Here is a 17,641-nt window from a genome sequence, read left to right on the forward strand (position 1 = left end):
ATATCTCTGCACCTATTCTTTACCAAAGACATTTTACGAAAAGGGTTTCAATACTTTTATTAATACAAAAGAATTTATAATTTTTGTATTACATACCCCCCCCCCAAAAAAAAATTATTGCAAGCCAAAATAAGTAAATTTAGAATACTTTAAATTTTTAAAATTTAGGTCTGTGCGACTGTTCCTTTTCCCTACTACAAATAACATCTTTTCAATTATGTGTAAAAAAATCAATTATTTTCAATGACAAAAATGAAAACATGATAATGCAATTTATCTATTTAGTCAAGTAAACAGAAAGAAAAATGAAACATATTTATGTAACTATTCTACTAAAATTTTCAAAAAATTTTTTCACACAAAAATATACACAATTTTTATGCGAACGAACTGGACAACAAGTGTCTTTTAATCAGAATTTAAGATTCTGTGTATTTTAAAGGGTTATTTACTTTATAAAAATCTGTATTCCCCGTTAAAATGGAGGAAAACAGAAATTCATGAAGCACAGTGATATTGAGAGATCCAGATTTGACTATACAGAACTAGTTTATATAAATTTATCTCACCTTGTTGATAGAAAAAAAAGTTCAACTTTCATCGTCCTCACATCCAAATCATGCTGAAGTAAACATCTCCACACACGATTTGGATCTCTCAAAAATATAGGGTTTACTTCTTCCATTGAAGAAAGAAAAAAAAATTTTTTTTTCCTTTGGACAATATTCATGATTTAATTTCCACATTTGTGGGCTGTGATATTTCCTAAGCTTTGATACATGTACTATTTCGAAATTTTGTTTACTTAAATTACTCTCTTTATTTATTTTGTAATTAGCTTCTGAAATTTTTTGAAGAATTTTATACGGTCCACTAAAAGGAGGTGACAACTTCCTCGTATTAGGATAAGTAAATTCTTCAAACATAACTAATTCATCAGTTTTAAAGTCTATATCTAAGAATCTAGCATCATAATAAATTTTATTTCTTTCATGATATTCTTTAGTTCTTTGAATTGCTATTTTTTTAGCTTCCTCAACAGGTGGATAGATTTCTTCATTTAAGGGATTTTCGTAGGGGAGTCTACCATGCATGAGGTATGCAGGTGGAAATTTTGTTACAGAATGGGGAGTTAAGTTATGAGTATTAACTATATCTTTTAACAAAGTTGGACAGGGAATTTTAGTAGGTTTTTCATTAATTTTACATTTTAAACACGTAATTATTGTTTGACTAAGGCGTTCAACCTTGCCATTAGACTGCGGATGATGTGCAGTTGTCAATAATTGTTGAATTTTATTATGTTTCAAAAATGTTTTATAAACTATTTCTGGTATAGTCCAATCTAGATCTCTCAATATCACTGAGCTTCATGAAATTCTGTTTTCCTCCCTTTTAACGGGGAATACAGATTTTCATAAAGTAAATAACCCTTTTAACCACACAGAATCTTAAATTCTGATTAAAGGACACTTGTCGTCCAGTTCGTTCGCATAAAAAGTGCGTATATTTTTTTGTAAAAAATTTTTTTGAAAATTTTAGTTGAATAGTTATAAAAATATGTTTTTTTCTTTCTGTTTAGTTGACTAAACAGATAAATTACATTATCATGTTTTCATTTTTGTCATTGCAAATAATTGTTTTTTTTTTACACATAATTGAAAAGATGTTATTTGCAGTAGGGAAAAGGAACAGTCGTACAGACCTAAATTTTAAAAATTTGAAGTATTCTAATTTTTTTTATTTTGGCTTACCAAAAATTTTTTTGGGGGGGGGGATGTAATACAAAAATTATAAATACTTTTGTATTAATAAAAGTATTAAAACTCTTTTCGTAAAATGTTTTTAGTAAAGAATAGGTGCAGAGATATTCTATTTTGGAACTTCAAGGCTGAAAACATACCACTGAATAATAATTAGATATATATTTCAAAGGAGTTATTTTTAGACTCTTTCCCTCTTTCACTTCCATATTAGTGTGGTGATGTTCAGTTCATCACCACACACATTAAGATAAGAATAAAAAAATTAAAAATAATATGTTCTTAAGAAAGAGAACAAGATCATTAGAATGATCACTATTTGCATAGTGTTAAAATTATTTATTTAATACAGATCAACTAAGATATTTAAGAGTTACAAATTTTGTTCCAGGAAGGAATTCACTCCAATTAATAATACATAAAAATTTAACATGAAATTATACAATATGAAGCTGCACTGCTAATAAATAAATAAAAAAAATAATTATGGGTGTGATAAAAAATTTTATCATATAACTTAGCTGTTGAGGATCCTCATCTTCTTTGTATCTTAACCCCAGCTCTCCAAAACCATGTGTCTCTCTGCCTCTTCTCTCATTTCTTCCAACTCAGCCCCCAAAGCCTCCACAACTCTTATTGGCTGTTACCATCATCACAAAAATAAGTAGGGCTATACTTGCTATTTCTTTTTATTTTTGGCTGAATTATTTAAGGGCAGAAAAAGTCAGGTGAAAACTTATGAAAGGGAAACTAAAACTTTAAAGTAATTATAGCAGTGCAGAGCAGTGCAGCAAAAATAAAAGTAACAAAACATCATGAAAGCAATACCACATTAGGAAACATTAAATGATTTTCCTTAATGCGTAGGGTTACAAGGTATGCGACGATTGAGCCTTTTCACTCATTTTCTGTTAGTACTTAATGAAGGAGTGATTGTTTTCGCGTGACTCTTGCTGTATGATGTGCTCTATGTAAGATCTGCCGGAGCCATCCGGAGTTTTGTCCACCCCCTCCCTTGTGGAGAGTGGATGTGAAATGTTAGAGCCACCAACCTACCCGCAAATAAAATTAATGGAGGAATAGTTGGTTCACGACTGAATTATTTAAGCTAATTGTAACCTATGATAACAGGGATATAGCCCTGTTATTACACGCCTAGCAGGATATTTGCTTGGAGATATGTAACATAAAAAGCTTCTATTAACCTTTTTATGTTAGTTTCTACGTTATAAAACAACTCCTAATTTATTACTAATTATTTATTCTAATCGAACTGCTTTCTCACACTTCGAATTTTTCGAATTCTATTTTTGGCCCAAGTATGCATAAATTTAAATAAAGACATTTTTCCCTTTAAGCTTCGTGGGAATCAATCAACCTAGTTCATAAACCAATAGTAATTTCTGAGATTTCCCTCTTTTCCCTAAATACAGACATTTTCGGATTTTTTGCAAGATTTTTCCTACCAGAAAGACTGATCGCTCATGGAGTAAACTACACTTTTCTCTTGCCACTCAACAAAGTATGACATTATAAATTTCTTTCGCTTTCATTAAAATCCTGTGTCAGTTTTCCTGCTCGGTCCGACTGCATCATTTTACAAGCCGAGCAGGATTATAAGAGCTGATGAAACGGGTGCAGGATATTTTTGCAGTTGGTTTAGCACTTTTTTTTTCATTGGTTCCATTTTAAAAATGCTCTTTTCAAATATAAAAAAAATAAATAAATAGAAAGAAAAGAAAAAGTAACCAGAGAGCACTGATCACCTAGCAGGGGAATGGAGCTGTTATAGAAAGAATAAAAAATAGATTTTAATAGATTTTTGGACTTTGAATAGATTTTTGGGACTTTTCTATTTCAAGTGTCCATTGGAGTTGTGTAACTGAATTTTAACAGTGCCTCACGTCTTCGCTTCCGTCATCGCCATTAAAGAATTTCGGGATTTTCCTCCTTAATGGGTCCAGAAGTTGCCTCTACCGTTGCTGCTTACAGCTGGAGATTAGATTTCGTCGCTCAGTTTCGCCCACCTTGCCGAAATCAACTCAGTGAGAAGTTCCTTGCGGGTTTACAAGTAGTGCCAGTGCGGAGTCGATGGAATTCCTTCCTAATTGTAATCAACTTGCTTTGATTACCAATAGTTTTCAGTGATACATCAGAAAAGTGAGTGATTTAAAATAATTAATTCATGGTGAACAATTTTTTCCATGTCTCTATGGCAGTTGAGAGCTAAAATGTTAATGATTTGAAAATAATTCATAGTAAACAATTTCACATAAAATAGTAATTGGTGTTTAAGTGATTATAATTTTAGATTTTTTTTTTTCATTCTTGATATTTCATTTGAAATGCTTAATTTTTATTCATTGATCTTATTTTCATGGTTTATTTTTGCATTTTCAAAAACTTATTTACTGTTATTGAAATGTACTTTTTCTTCGAAAAATTTTACTTTAACAAACTGATTTAATTTGACTAGCATATAAATGTTATAGGATATATAGTTTCGTTTTTATTATATAATGTGTTATAATATATGATCAATTGAATATTTTTGTAAAATTTAAATTTCGTTTCAGTTTTTCTCGTAAGGTAACGATAAATGAGCAACTGTGAGATTTAAGTTACTTCTAAATGCAATATTTAATTAATGAAATTTATTTTGGTTATTTGAACGCCCTTACGGAGTGGCAAATGGATGAAAATGCTAAAATCAGGGATGAAATATATGGATGAAAATGCTAATATCAATAGAGATAATTCTGAAAATGAATTAAATGATAATTTATAAAAATTAAGTATGGATCAAAATGTACAGGATAAACCAGACATACCAGTCTTTGAGCCTGACATTGGTGTTCAATTCACATCCTGACTCAAACATTTTGAGAAACAAACTCTAGATGCTAAATTAAATGACGAAAGGAAAGTTAGAAATTTTCAAAAACTCATTAAAGGTTCAGCTTTGAAATTGTATATTAATAACTGCCTTAATTGTAATTCATGTCAGGAAATAGTTGAAATTTTTCAATAGCATTATTTTTCACCTCCCTTTGGCTTTAATGATATTCAAAATTTAAAAATTTCTGGCCAAGCTAAAGACCTAAATTCATATTTTACTGAAAAGGTTGAGTTAGGTCGAAAAATACACCGAAGTCAAGCATCACTGGTTGCGGTCAGTGTGCGGGTGGATGATCACTTGGATCAGTCTGCGTAGGGACCGAGAGTGTGCGTTATTAGTCCTCGTTAAACTGTTCTACCGTAAAGTGCTCGACTTCGCGCGCAGGTCGTCGGGCTACCGAAGCGGGGGTGCCATCCCCTCTGCAGAGGATTAAAATTGTGATGGCATGTCTTCGGATCATCCTCAGGGATGTTTCCCAGACCGTCGCCAATAGCCCATTGTGCAGCTCTAGTGCGACGTGAATGAACAAATCAAATCAAATCAGGTCGAAAAATAAATTTAAGTAATGATCTTATAATTGAGGGTCTATCTATAGATTTGCCTCCCCAAATTAAAACACTTTTGGTTTCAAAAGAACCCAAAACTCCGATTGAATAACTCACAGTTGTTTCGAAAATAATACATGATGTACCTACGGTCTTACCCCAAACTGAAACTAAACAAAAATTACCAGAATCCAAATTTAATGGGTATAGACCTCAATATCAAGGCTGGGCACCGAGGCGGCCATTCAATTATAACTCAGATAATTCAAATTATAATCCTCGACAAGGTCAAAATTTTCCCCGGCCAAGTCAAAGTTATAACCAACAATCCCAATTTAGACCTAGAATTCAAATTGAAAAGTTTCATAAAAATAAACAACAAACAAGTCATTTCGCCCTGGCTTCCCTGGAGTTGCCTCCTAAGCCATGTAAATTCTGTGATAAGCTTGGTATAACCAATGCTTATCATTGGGGCCATAATTGTATAAGCAAACCTAACTATTTTGTGGCTGAGAATCAAACCCAGCTTAAACAAGAAAGTGAACAACCTCAAAATTGTCAATTAATAGTAGCTGGATATGTACAAAATAAAAATGAAAACAATAAATGTGACGAAAACCCAACTTAGACAAATAAAACTATCCTGTTAAACGTTGATACAGGTATTACTTTAAATATTATCCCGGCTAAGCTTTTTGAAAAACTTTATGTCCAAAAAGAAAGAAAAAACTGTGTTAATGTAAAACAAACAAAAGGTATTTTGCAACTTAACCACACTTGTACTTTAAATTTAAAAGTTGGAGATATAGCTAGGTCAGTGGAATTTTATATTTTAAATACTGATCCACCTTATGCCATATTGGGTTTAAAGGAATGAAATGGGTTTAAGTTAGTGATAGATTGTGTTGCACGAGTTGTAACGCAAAATCAGAGAAAACTGATCCCTTTTTCGGATTATAAAAGCAAATTGTCTTCACACATTTCTCCTAAAATCCAGGTTAATGATTGCAACAAAAATACCAATAAAGAAAATAAACCTAAGAATAAAAATAAGGAAAGTAGAAATAAAAGAAAAAATTTTACATCAAATAATAATAAACAAAAGGAAGAATTTGCCATGGAAAATAAAATTTTGAACGTGAAAATAAACAAAAATAAAAATGTAAACAAAGAGAATTTAAAGGAAAATAAGACAAAAAGTAGACTTAGAAGTAAAGATTTAAATAGCAAAACTGAAAATAATCTTGAATTTTCAAATGTTCTTGAGACTAAATGTGATAATGGTGCTCAACATTGTCAAAATCATGTTGATGGAATTATGCAAATTCAAGACGATTAAAAAAACTCCCAACTTCAGGAAATTTTAGAAGATTTTTCAGATATTTTTGCTAAAGATAAATATGATGTAGGGACAGTAAGAATTGAACCACAAAGGATAAGATTAACTTCAGACTTACCAGTATCCTTAAGAGCATACAAAACTTCCCCAAAACATAAAAGAGGAAATAGATAAATAAATTGAAGAATTGTTAAAGCATAATATAATTAAAGATAGCTCTTCTCCCTATTCGGCTCCAGCAACTTTAGCTTATATAAAAGATGAAAACAAAGAAAGTAGATTGTGTATAGACTTTAGAAAATGAAATCAAATTACTAAATCGGATGCAGAACATTTGCCTCTTATAGAAACTCTTATAGATAAATTAGGCGATAGTGTTTATTTTAGTAGGCTGGATATAGTAAGTGGTTATAGGCAAATTCCAATCAACCCTGAGGACACTGAAAAACTTGCTTTTGTCACCAACAGTGGGTTATACGAACGGTTAAGATTGCCATTTGGGTGGAAGAACGTCCCTAGTAATTTTCAAAGAACAATACGTAGAATACTCACTGAGCATACAGTTTCATTTGCAGCTAATTATTTTGATGATATCATTATTTATTCTAATAGTTTTGAAGAACAGTTAAATCATCTTAAGAAAATTTTTGAAATATGTAGAATTTAAAATTTAAAATTAAGAGCTTCTAAATGCTCTTTTTTGCAAACTAAAATTCAATTTTTGGGTTATGAAATATGTAATGGTATAGTAACTCCTGATAGCATTGCAGCAATTAACATTAGCAATTAACATACAACATTGAAGCAACTAAAAACTTAAAACCTCCAACTCTTGCTAAATCTCTTCAACGATTTTTAGGTTCAATAAATGTGCATAATAAATTTATAAATAATTATTCTAAAGTTAGAGCTCCTTTAAATAATCTCTTAAAAAATACATCTTGCTGTTGGACTTCCAAATGTCAAGAAGCATTTGAAATTTTAAAGAATGCTTTAGTTTGTAAACCAATGTTGAAAATATTTAATCCTAAATTGCCATGTCATATTTTTGTTGACGCAAGTCAAAGTGGTGTTGGAGCAATTTTGAAACATCCAGATGTTTCAGGTGTCTTACATCCAATAACATTCCATTCTCGTTCTCTTAAAGACTATGAGAAAAATTATGCTGTCACAGAACTGGAATGTCTTGCTATTGTTGATGCATTAAACAAATTTTATCACTATTTATTTGGAAATAAATTTACCACACATACAGATCATGCGGCTTTAGTTTGGCTAAAAAATGTAAAAAATCTGAAGGGTAGGTTGTTTCGCTGGTCTTTACTATTAAGTATGTATGATTGCGATATAAAATACACAAAAGGCACCTTAAACTTTGAAGCTGACATGTTATCCCGAGATATTCTTGACAATATTGAACACAATAGTGATGTTGATTTAAATAATGTAAGCCATTTTTCACATCCTTTGCAATTAGATGAAATTCGCGAAGCCCAACAAAATAATAATTTAACTAGAAATTTTATTATAATAGATAATGTTCTGTGTTTACGTAAAAAGGGTTTTACCAAAATTGTTGTTCCATTTTCTTTAAGACATAAATTACTTGAAATTACTCATAAAAAATTTTGCCATCCGGGAATTCAAAAAACTATTAATTTACTTACTCCTGCTTATTATTGGGAAAATATTAATTTGGACATTTCAAATTTTAACAAACATTGTCATACTTGTCAAATTAATAAAAAACCTAGACAGAAAAGATTTGGATTACTTCAGGAAATGCCCCCAGTTGACAAACCTTATGAAATAATTGCAATCGATAGTGTAGGTGGTTTTAATTATTGCAATTCTACTAAAAAGTATTTAACTTTAGTAGTTGATCATCACACGCGATATATGTGGTCTTTGCCATCTGAATCAATAACTACGGAAACTTATGCTAATTTTTTGCACCAAATTTTTAAAATTCAAACCTCTAAAAATATTTTGAGTGATAGAAATGCCGCGTTTAATTCCTCCCACTTTAAAAAATTTCTTAAACATAGCAAAATCAGACAATTGTTAACAACAGCTCATAGACCCGAAACTAATGGAAAAGTTGAACGTTTAGGACAAACCATTGCAACACGTTTAAAATGTAAAATTAATGATTTTTCTGAAAAAATTCCTTCGCCTAAATTATTAAAAGAAGTAACCGACGAATATAATTTAACTCCACATTCAGTAACTAAATTTCCATCAGCTTATTTAATGTTTGGCACTGTCCCATTTAATCATCCTTTATCCGAAGAAATTTATCCACAAATAGAAAAAGCAAGAAAAATTGCTGTTGAAAGAACTAAAGAATATCATGAAAAAAATAAATTTATTATGATGCAAGATTCACTCAGATTGAAATTTCCCCAAATAATACTGTAACATATGAAGATTTTAAATAATTTCAATACTAGGAAACTTACCCCAACTTTTTCCGGTCCATATATAATTCTTGAAAAAATTTCTGATGTTAATTATAAAATAAATAAAAAGAATATTCACAATAAGGAAAATACATAAATAGTTCATATATCAAAATTACGAAGGTACAAACTGAAATTATGTCACGAATAAATAACATGAAATAATTTAAATAATAGAATTAATTACATTTTATATTAAATTTAATGATTTTTCATTGTTAAGATAAAATTAAAAACACCGAATATGACAACATTACACATGATTCAATGGAACATGTGGTCCCCTTTTTGTCAGGAAGATTAGACCTTTCAAATTATCATCTTGACGTTCAACGTTTACCCAATCTAGAACGATATGGGGCGATGATAGTTTTTCTCTCTGGTGAAAATCAAATAAATGAATACTTAAGCATCTGTTGAAACTAGAATCTTCCAGCACATCATTGTAGAGACTAGGAACTGTTTTCCTCCTTTTGAGGAATACAGCCCTAATACAGCAAAAAATTTCCCCTAATAACACTGAAGTTTTAAACTTCAGATTAAAGACCAATTGTCAATTTTTCGATACTCTCCGAATTAAAAATACTGAAGTCATAAATTTTAGAATAACGACTATTGTGTCAATTTGTTTTTTACATTTCATTTTCAAAGTGTACAATCCTGAATAAAAATTTCAGATTGAATTTTTTTTTTTTGACAGAAAGTGTCAATTTGTATTTTTATATCTCATATCACTTGTATTTTCATATTTTTTATCTTTCATGTTTTTGAATATTTAGATTTTTAAGAAAATTTTTATAGATTTTTATATCTTAAGTGAAAAGTTTATTTTAATTGTGTTTGTATGAGGAATAACTTTATTTATTGTGATTATCATGAAGGACAGGAAAAACTTAAATCACAAAAACTATTGAAAATGAAGATCCAACACTTCAATTTGATGGAAGCGCTACTTCAATTTTTTTTTCATCGAGCAATTTATGAAAAAGTTTTTACATTGTGTGCAAATGTGTACTTTTTATGACTCATGTTACTTTATATCTTGATGATATAAAGTCTTGTTGATATGACAAATATTATTATGATTTTTTTCTTCATTTTATTGTGCCATCATAGGGAAAGTTTTGCAAAGGAATAATTTTTAAAATTTGTAGATGTTGGTTAAACATTTTCGGCGAGGGGGATGTAACATAAAGAGCATCTATTAATATTTTTATGTTACTTTCTTTCTTTATAAAACAACTCCTAATTTATTACTAATTATTTATTCTAATCGAACTGCTTTCTCACACTTTTAAAAGCTACATCCTGTTTCTAAATCTATTTTTGGCCCAAGTATGCATAAATTTAAATAAAGACATTTTTCCCTTTAAGCTTCGTGGGAATCAATCAACCTAGTTCATAAATCTATAGTAATTTCTGAGATTTCCTTCTTTTCCCTAGATACAGACATTTTCGGATTTTTTGCAAGATTTTCACTACCAGAAAGCCTAATCGCTCATGGAGTAAACTACACTTTTCTTTTGCCACTCAACAAAATGACATAATAAAATACTTTCGCTTCATTAAAATCCTGTGTCAGTTTTCCTTCTCTGTCCGACTGCATCATTTTTTCTTTCTTTCTACAGTGGATAAAAAGAATTAATTTAAGCAATTTATGGTCCATCTAACATAAAGGCTTAAATTGAGTTACTTACTATTAACCTAAAATGACTTTTTTTAAACTTCTAAGGTAATATGTCAATTTCCTGGCATTCAAGATTTGGTTAATTTCTATTTTATTTTTTTTTCAATATTAATAAGTGCAGCTAAAGAAGTATACAAAAAAAATTTCGATTATTTTGAAGACTTTAAATTTGAAGAAATTTTTTGGGCCGACTTGTCATGTTTCGTGAGAATCACCCATATATATATATATATATATATATATATATATATATATATATATATATATATATATATATATATATATATATATATATATATATATATATATATATATATATATATATATATGTGTGTGTGTGTGTGTGTGTGTGTGGTGATGGGTCCGCCTCTTATCGTAAAATCAAGTTTATTTCATATTGCTATCTGTTTGTCTTTAATCAATTGTGTTTTTACTTATTTTTGAAGTGAACTGAAATAATAGTTCTGACGTCATATTCTTAGAATTGTATAAATACCAGCACGCACATTACAGCCTGTCAGTATTTTCTCCCATCACATGCTGTGATGATGCTTCTTGTAATTCAAACCAACTTGTATATAAATGTAAATATGTTCAATAAAATATTTGTATCTCGAAGGAGCTATCTTCGCTTACTTCAATGGTGACCCGGATGTCTGACGATACAAGTAACTTTTATTTTTGATCTTTCTTGCTTTTGGTTCTTGGATTAATGGGAAACTGAAACTATGGCGGAATCATCTGCAGTAAAAATTCCCATCTTCAATATCTCTGATCCACACCTGTGGTTCCATATGGTCGAAGCAACTTTCCAGCTTGCGACACCGAAGCCGATTTCAGAGAGCAAAACAAAGTTTAACTACTGCCTCGCCCATCTTCCTCCTGAAGTAGCCGCAGTTGCAAGGGACGTCATTATAACTCCTGACGCAGACGATCCTTTCAAAAAGCTGAAAGAAGAAATTATTTCACGCTTGTGGGAAACAAAGTCCCAGGAAATTCGACGTTTACTCTCCGGAAAGCAGCTAGGTGACAGAAAGCCCAGCGAACTCTTGCGCACTATGCAGAGAAGAGCTGAATCCCACAAAATCTCAGATTCTCTACTTTTGGAACTATTTTTAAATCAGCTACCGCAGCATGTTCAGTCGATATTGGCAGCAATCCCTTCACTAAATTCAACAAGAGCTGCAGAAATCGCTGATAAAGTAATAGAAGTGTCAACTTCAAGTGAAGTTAGCGAAGTTTCTTCAAACCAACAATGCACCTTTGAGCTTTTAGAAGAAGTTAAAGCATTACGAAAAGAAGTAGCAGCATTGCGGACACGTAGTAGGTCTCGCAACCGGTACTATGCACAGTTTCGTAATCGTCAAAGCCAATCCTCATCTCCACATCGAAACTCCAAAATGTGCTTCTATCATCGGAAATTTAAATCGGATGCTAGAAAGTGTGTCAAACCCTGCATCTACCAGAAAAACCAAGAAAGGCAAAAGTGAATGCGACTAACATCTTGCCTCCAACAAATTGCCGCCTTTTTATTAGAGATAGACAATCCAACAAGCAATTTCTAGTGGATACCGGAAGTGACTGCTCAATTATTCCAGCAAATAAAAAAGAAAAAAACTCTTTCTCCGATACAGACCTTTAAAGCTGCGAACAATACCATCATAAAAGTATACGGTAAGAAATTGTTAACTTTAGACTTCGGTCTTAGACGAAAGTTTAATTTTCCATTTTATATTTGTGATATAACTAATCATATTATAGGTGCAGATTTTTTATACTATTTTAATCTTAAACCTAATATTAGAAAACGTTGCTTAAATGATATTAGTACTAATTTAAATTCTCATTGTATTTTTAAAACTTCTGACATTATTTCAATTAAAACTGTTCTTGGTGAAAATTATTATGAAAAATTGTTAAACGAATATCCTGAAGTAACGAAACCTATTTGCTCAGACCAAATTGTTAAGCATAATGTTGTACATCACATAGAAACTTTTGGTTCACCAGTTTTTGCTAAACCTCGGCGTCTAGCGCCCGATAGGCTAAAAATAGCAAAAATGGAATTTCAACATATGTTATAGTTAGGTCACATGCGCCCATCCAAGAGTAATTTTTCATCACCTTTACACTTATTTCCCAAGAAAAATAGTTTGGACTGGCGTCCAGTAGGTGATTATCGAGCTTTAAACGCTCAAACTGTTAAAGATAAATATCCAATTCCTAATATTATTGATTTTACTAGTGAACTACATGGAACTAAAATATTTTCTCACATTGATTTAATTCGAGCTTTCCATCAAATACCTATAGCCCATGAAGATGTACATAAAACTGCAATAATAACTCCTTTCGGGTTATTCGAAAGTACTCGTATGCAATTCGGTCTTTGCAATGCAGCCTGTACTTTCCAACGCTTTATTGACGAAGTAACTAGAGGCTTGGAAGGCGTTTACGCTTTTATAGATGATATATTAATAGCTTCCGAATCTCCCGAAGAGCATATAAAATATTTAAAATCCCTTTTTGATAGACTGCAGTATTTTGGTTTAACAATAAATCCCTCTAAATGCTTATTTGGTCAGAATAGTTTACAATTTTTAGGTTTCAAAATTCCCGAAAAAGGTATTGAACCTTTAAGTGATCGCGTTAATGCAATTCTAAATTTTCCAAAACCAAATACGATTACTCAATTACGTAGATTTTCAGGATTATTTAATTTTTATAGACGCTTTATACCTAATGCAGCTCATATTTTATCACCTTTAACCAAGTTTTTAGAAAGACAACGAAATATTAAGAAATCTAACAAATCATCAAAAAAATCTGATTTACCGTTAATTTGGACCGATACTTCAAACAAATCATTTTCTGATGCAAAACAAGCAATAGCCGATGCAACTCTATTAAAATATCCTAAACCTGGTGCTAATTTAAGTCTGTGGCCTGACGCGTCGGAATTTGCAATCGGCAGTTCTTTAATGCAATATCAAAATAATGAGTGGGAACCAATTGCATTTTTCTCAACAAAATTAAATAAAAGCCAGCAAAATTGGTCAACATACGATCGCGAATTATTGGCAATATACGCGTCAATAAAAAAATTTCGTCACATGCTTGAAAGAAGTTTTACTATTTTTACTGACCAAAAACCTCTAATTTATGCGTTTAAACAAAAACCTGAAAAATGTTCTCTTCGCCAATTCAGATATCTTGATTATATTTCTCAATTTTCAACTGATATTAAACATGTAAAAGGAAAATCTAATTCAGTTGCTGATACTCTATCGCGAATAGAAATAAATGCAATTTCAAAACCTCCATTAATAGACTTTAAAAAACTAGAACAGGAACAAACTGAAGATTCAGAATTGAAAGAACTATTAAATTCAAATAATTCATCTTTAAAATTAGAAAAACATTACTTTTCTTTGGAAGATGTTAATTTAATATGTGATTTTTCTACTAAGTACCCTAGATCTTTTATTCCAAAATCATACAGACAAATTATTTTTGATAATTTACATTATTTTTCTCATCCTGGAATATATTCAACTACAAATTTAATATCTAAACGATTTGTGTGGCCCAATATGAAAGTGGATATCAAAAATAAAGTTCGTTCTTGTGAGAAATGTCAGCGAGCTGAAGTTTTTCAACACACTAAAGCTCCTTTTTACATTTGCTCAACCCGACGCAAGATTTTCCCATATCCATCTGGATTTTATTGGCACACTTCCTATTTCTGAAGGTAAACAATACTGCCTTACAATAATAGATAGATTCACGAGATGGCCAGAAGTTATCCCAACTACGGATATGACTGCCGAGACCACCGCAAAAGCACTTATTCACGGTTGGATCTCTAGATTTGGCACACCCGTTACTATAACTACCGATCAAGACCGAAATTTTGAATCAACTCTTTTTCGAAATCTCACTAATATCTTAGGCAGTAACCACATCCATACTACTTCATACAACGCGCAAAGTAATGGAATGATAGAACGATTTCATAGACAACTTAAAAGTTCTATAATAGCACAGGAAAATAATAAATGGGCCGAAATTTTACCAATTGTTTTATTAGATATTCACACAGCTTTAAAAGCTGATATTAATGCAACTTGTGCACAACTTGTTTATGGTACTTCCTTACGTCTACCTTCGGATCTTTTAAACGCAAATTCTTTATCTCCACCAGTAACAGAAAATTATGTCACAAATTTAATGGCCGCAATGAGAAAATTAAGTCCTGTACCAGCATCAGCACACAGTAAAAATAAGTTCTATATTAATCCTAATTTAAAATCTTGTTCTCATATATTTTTAAAAGTAGATAAAATTCGTCCTCCACTATCACCTGCATACACCGGACCACACCGGATAATTGAACGCTCTGATAAAACCTTTATTATTGATTTTCATGGTAAGAAAATAACTGTCTCAATAGATAGAATTAAACCAGCTTTTCAAATTTCTGAGAAATTAAAAATAAATAAAATTCCAATGGTCGAAAAGCAATTATCTCCAAAAAAGGAAGAAAAGCAAATTGTTACAAAATCTGGTCGCCGTGTGCATTTCCCAAAATATTTTGTTAAAGAGTATGGAATATAAAAGCATCTAAATATTTTGTATCTATTAATTGTATTCCAAATTTCATGTTAAAAATTTTTTCCCAATTAAGACATATATTTCAACTTACTACTTTGTATTTTGATTGTTTTTAAACAATCATTATTGGTATCGTGACTTTGTCACTGGGGGGATACTGTGTGGTGATGGGTTCGTCTCTCATCGTAAAATCAAGTTTATTTCATATTGTTATCTGTTTGTCTTTAATCAATTGTGTCTTTACTTATTTTTGAAGTGAACTGAAATAAGAGTTCTGACGTCATATTCTTAGAATTGTATAAATACCAGCACGCACATGACAGCCTGTCAGTATTTTCTCCCATCACATGCTGTGATGATGCTTCTTGTAATTCAAACCAACTTGTATATAAATGTAAATATGTTCAATAAAATATTAGTATCTCGAAGGAGCTATCTTCGCTTACTTCATATATATATATATATATATATATATATATATATATATATATATATATATATATATATATATATATATATATATATATATATATATATATAGGTGATTCTCACGAAACATGACAATTCGGACCAAAAAAAAAAAAATTTCTTCAAATTTAGAGTCTTCAAAATAATCCAAAATTTTTTTGTATACTTCTTTAGTTACACTTATTAATATCTTATAGACAGTAATGTAGTTTATTGACATTTGCTCGAGAAAAAAAATGAAATAGAAATTCACCAAATCTTGAATGCCAGGAAAATGACATATTACCTTAGAAGTTTAAAAAACAGTAATTTTAAGTTAATAGTTAGTAACTCAACTTAAGCCTTTATGTTAGATGGACCATAAATTGCTTAAATTAATTCTTCTTATCCACTGTAGAAGGAAACAAAAAATTTTCTGTTGCTGATATGTACAGAATAAAATTGTGTATAATAATCAGTCATTAAATAAATAAATAACTTTGATTATATCCAAGCATATTACAATCATACATAAACTTGGTATTAGGTTAATATTTGCTTTCTCTCTTTACCGTATTAGCAGTTAAAAAGAATTTCTGGTAACTCTTCAATGTCCTGGCTTTCATAAGCCAGGCAAATGACAACCAGGATAATGACAAATTCGCCATTTTATAGCATATAACTTTACTTTAATTTAATATTTTGGCCGAAGACGTTTATATTCTGCAGAAAACCACAGTATTTCTTAAAATAACTCAGATAAATCTATGTAGTTTTTGTTATAAATGATTTCAAGAAGCCAGGATAATGATAGCATAAAAACCTACTCATCTTGAAAAATTTTTCGAAATAGATTTTGAACCAGAAAATTGGTTCTTTATTCATGCAACAAGACATGTCCAGATAGGAGGGTATGTAATCAATCTATTAACATTAGATATTGATTCCTGGCGCTATCTATTTTGGTTATAAATCACTAAATAAAAGTAGCCAGGAAAATGACAGATTTTCATGGGACAAGCAAATTACTGACAAAAAAATTATTTTAAACGAAGTTTTAGTAAACAATACCCTCTGCGTATATTGTAGAAATGCTTACATAGGATAAGATAAAGAAAATTAGATTTTGAAAAATGTATGGGAAGTTTTGAAGCTAGTTATTATTGGATATATTGTTTGGGACATGCCAGGAAAATGACATTTTGATATTCAATTAAATTTTTTAAGTATACAAAACAGTCAATGCTAGTGCAAAGTCATTTTAAAATGCTAACATCAATGCTTTTTATTAATTTTTTAAAAAAAAAGTTCTTTTAGTATTATAGTATTAGATCTTGGACAGTGAATTGTCATGTTTCGTGAGAATCACCCATATATATATATATATATATATATATATATATATATATATTCATTTCTCTTTTCTTTTTCATTTATTCATTTTTTCAGCATTCCAAAGAGACAGACGCAACCCTTTTCCCCAGCTGGGCAAGAAAAGAGAACAAATTATAAACACCACAACAACGTCTGCTGTGTCATTTTTTAATATTCATAATCTGTGACAAGTTTTTTTCGTCAATGACCCATAGAATAGGGGTTGCACCATTTTGAATCCCCTTACATTTATCGGCAGGTGTTTGTGGTTTTTGATACAGTGCATCTTTCCTTTGCGTACACAGAATTTTCATTTTTTATTCGTCTTTGGTTTTTCAGGTGATTTTAATTATTTTTCTTCCTTTTTTGCTCCATTGATTATTTTTTTTTATCCTTGGCGTCTCGATTGGTGCTTAGTGAAGCAGATGGATTTAGCCAGGTGAAAAAAAATCGGTTGTTGGTCCCTGCAAGACAATCAACAAAACCTCGTTTGTGAAGTTTATTGCCAGGT

The 17,641-nt window shown here is 30.6% G+C and overlaps 2 protein-coding genes across 2 annotated transcripts; both read left to right on the forward strand.

The window, feature by feature from the left end:
* Positions 1-11,423: 11,423 nt before the first annotated feature.
* Positions 11,424-12,185, forward strand: LOC147800915 (uncharacterized). The gene has a single exon (XM_087156069.1). The coding sequence runs from the start codon at positions 11,424-11,426 to the stop codon at positions 12,183-12,185; it is 762 nt and encodes a 253-aa protein (XP_087012195.1).
* A 603-nt stretch (positions 12,186-12,788) lies between these two features.
* LOC147800916 (uncharacterized) lies at positions 12,789-17,318 on the forward strand. The gene is made up of 3 exons (XM_087156070.1): positions 12,789-13,320; positions 14,474-15,124; positions 17,206-17,318. The coding sequence occupies exons 1-3, from the start codon at positions 12,789-12,791 to the stop codon at positions 17,316-17,318; spliced, it is 1,296 nt and encodes a 431-aa protein (XP_087012196.1).
* The last annotated feature ends 323 nt before the right edge of the window (positions 17,319-17,641 follow it).

This window comes from Parasteatoda tepidariorum, chromosome 12 (genome assembly GCF_982258835.1).
Source record: "Parasteatoda tepidariorum strain Cologne lab strain chromosome 12, Ptep-v5.0, whole genome shotgun sequence".
NCBI classification, from domain to species: Eukaryota; Metazoa; Arthropoda; class Arachnida; order Araneae; family Theridiidae; genus Parasteatoda; species Parasteatoda tepidariorum.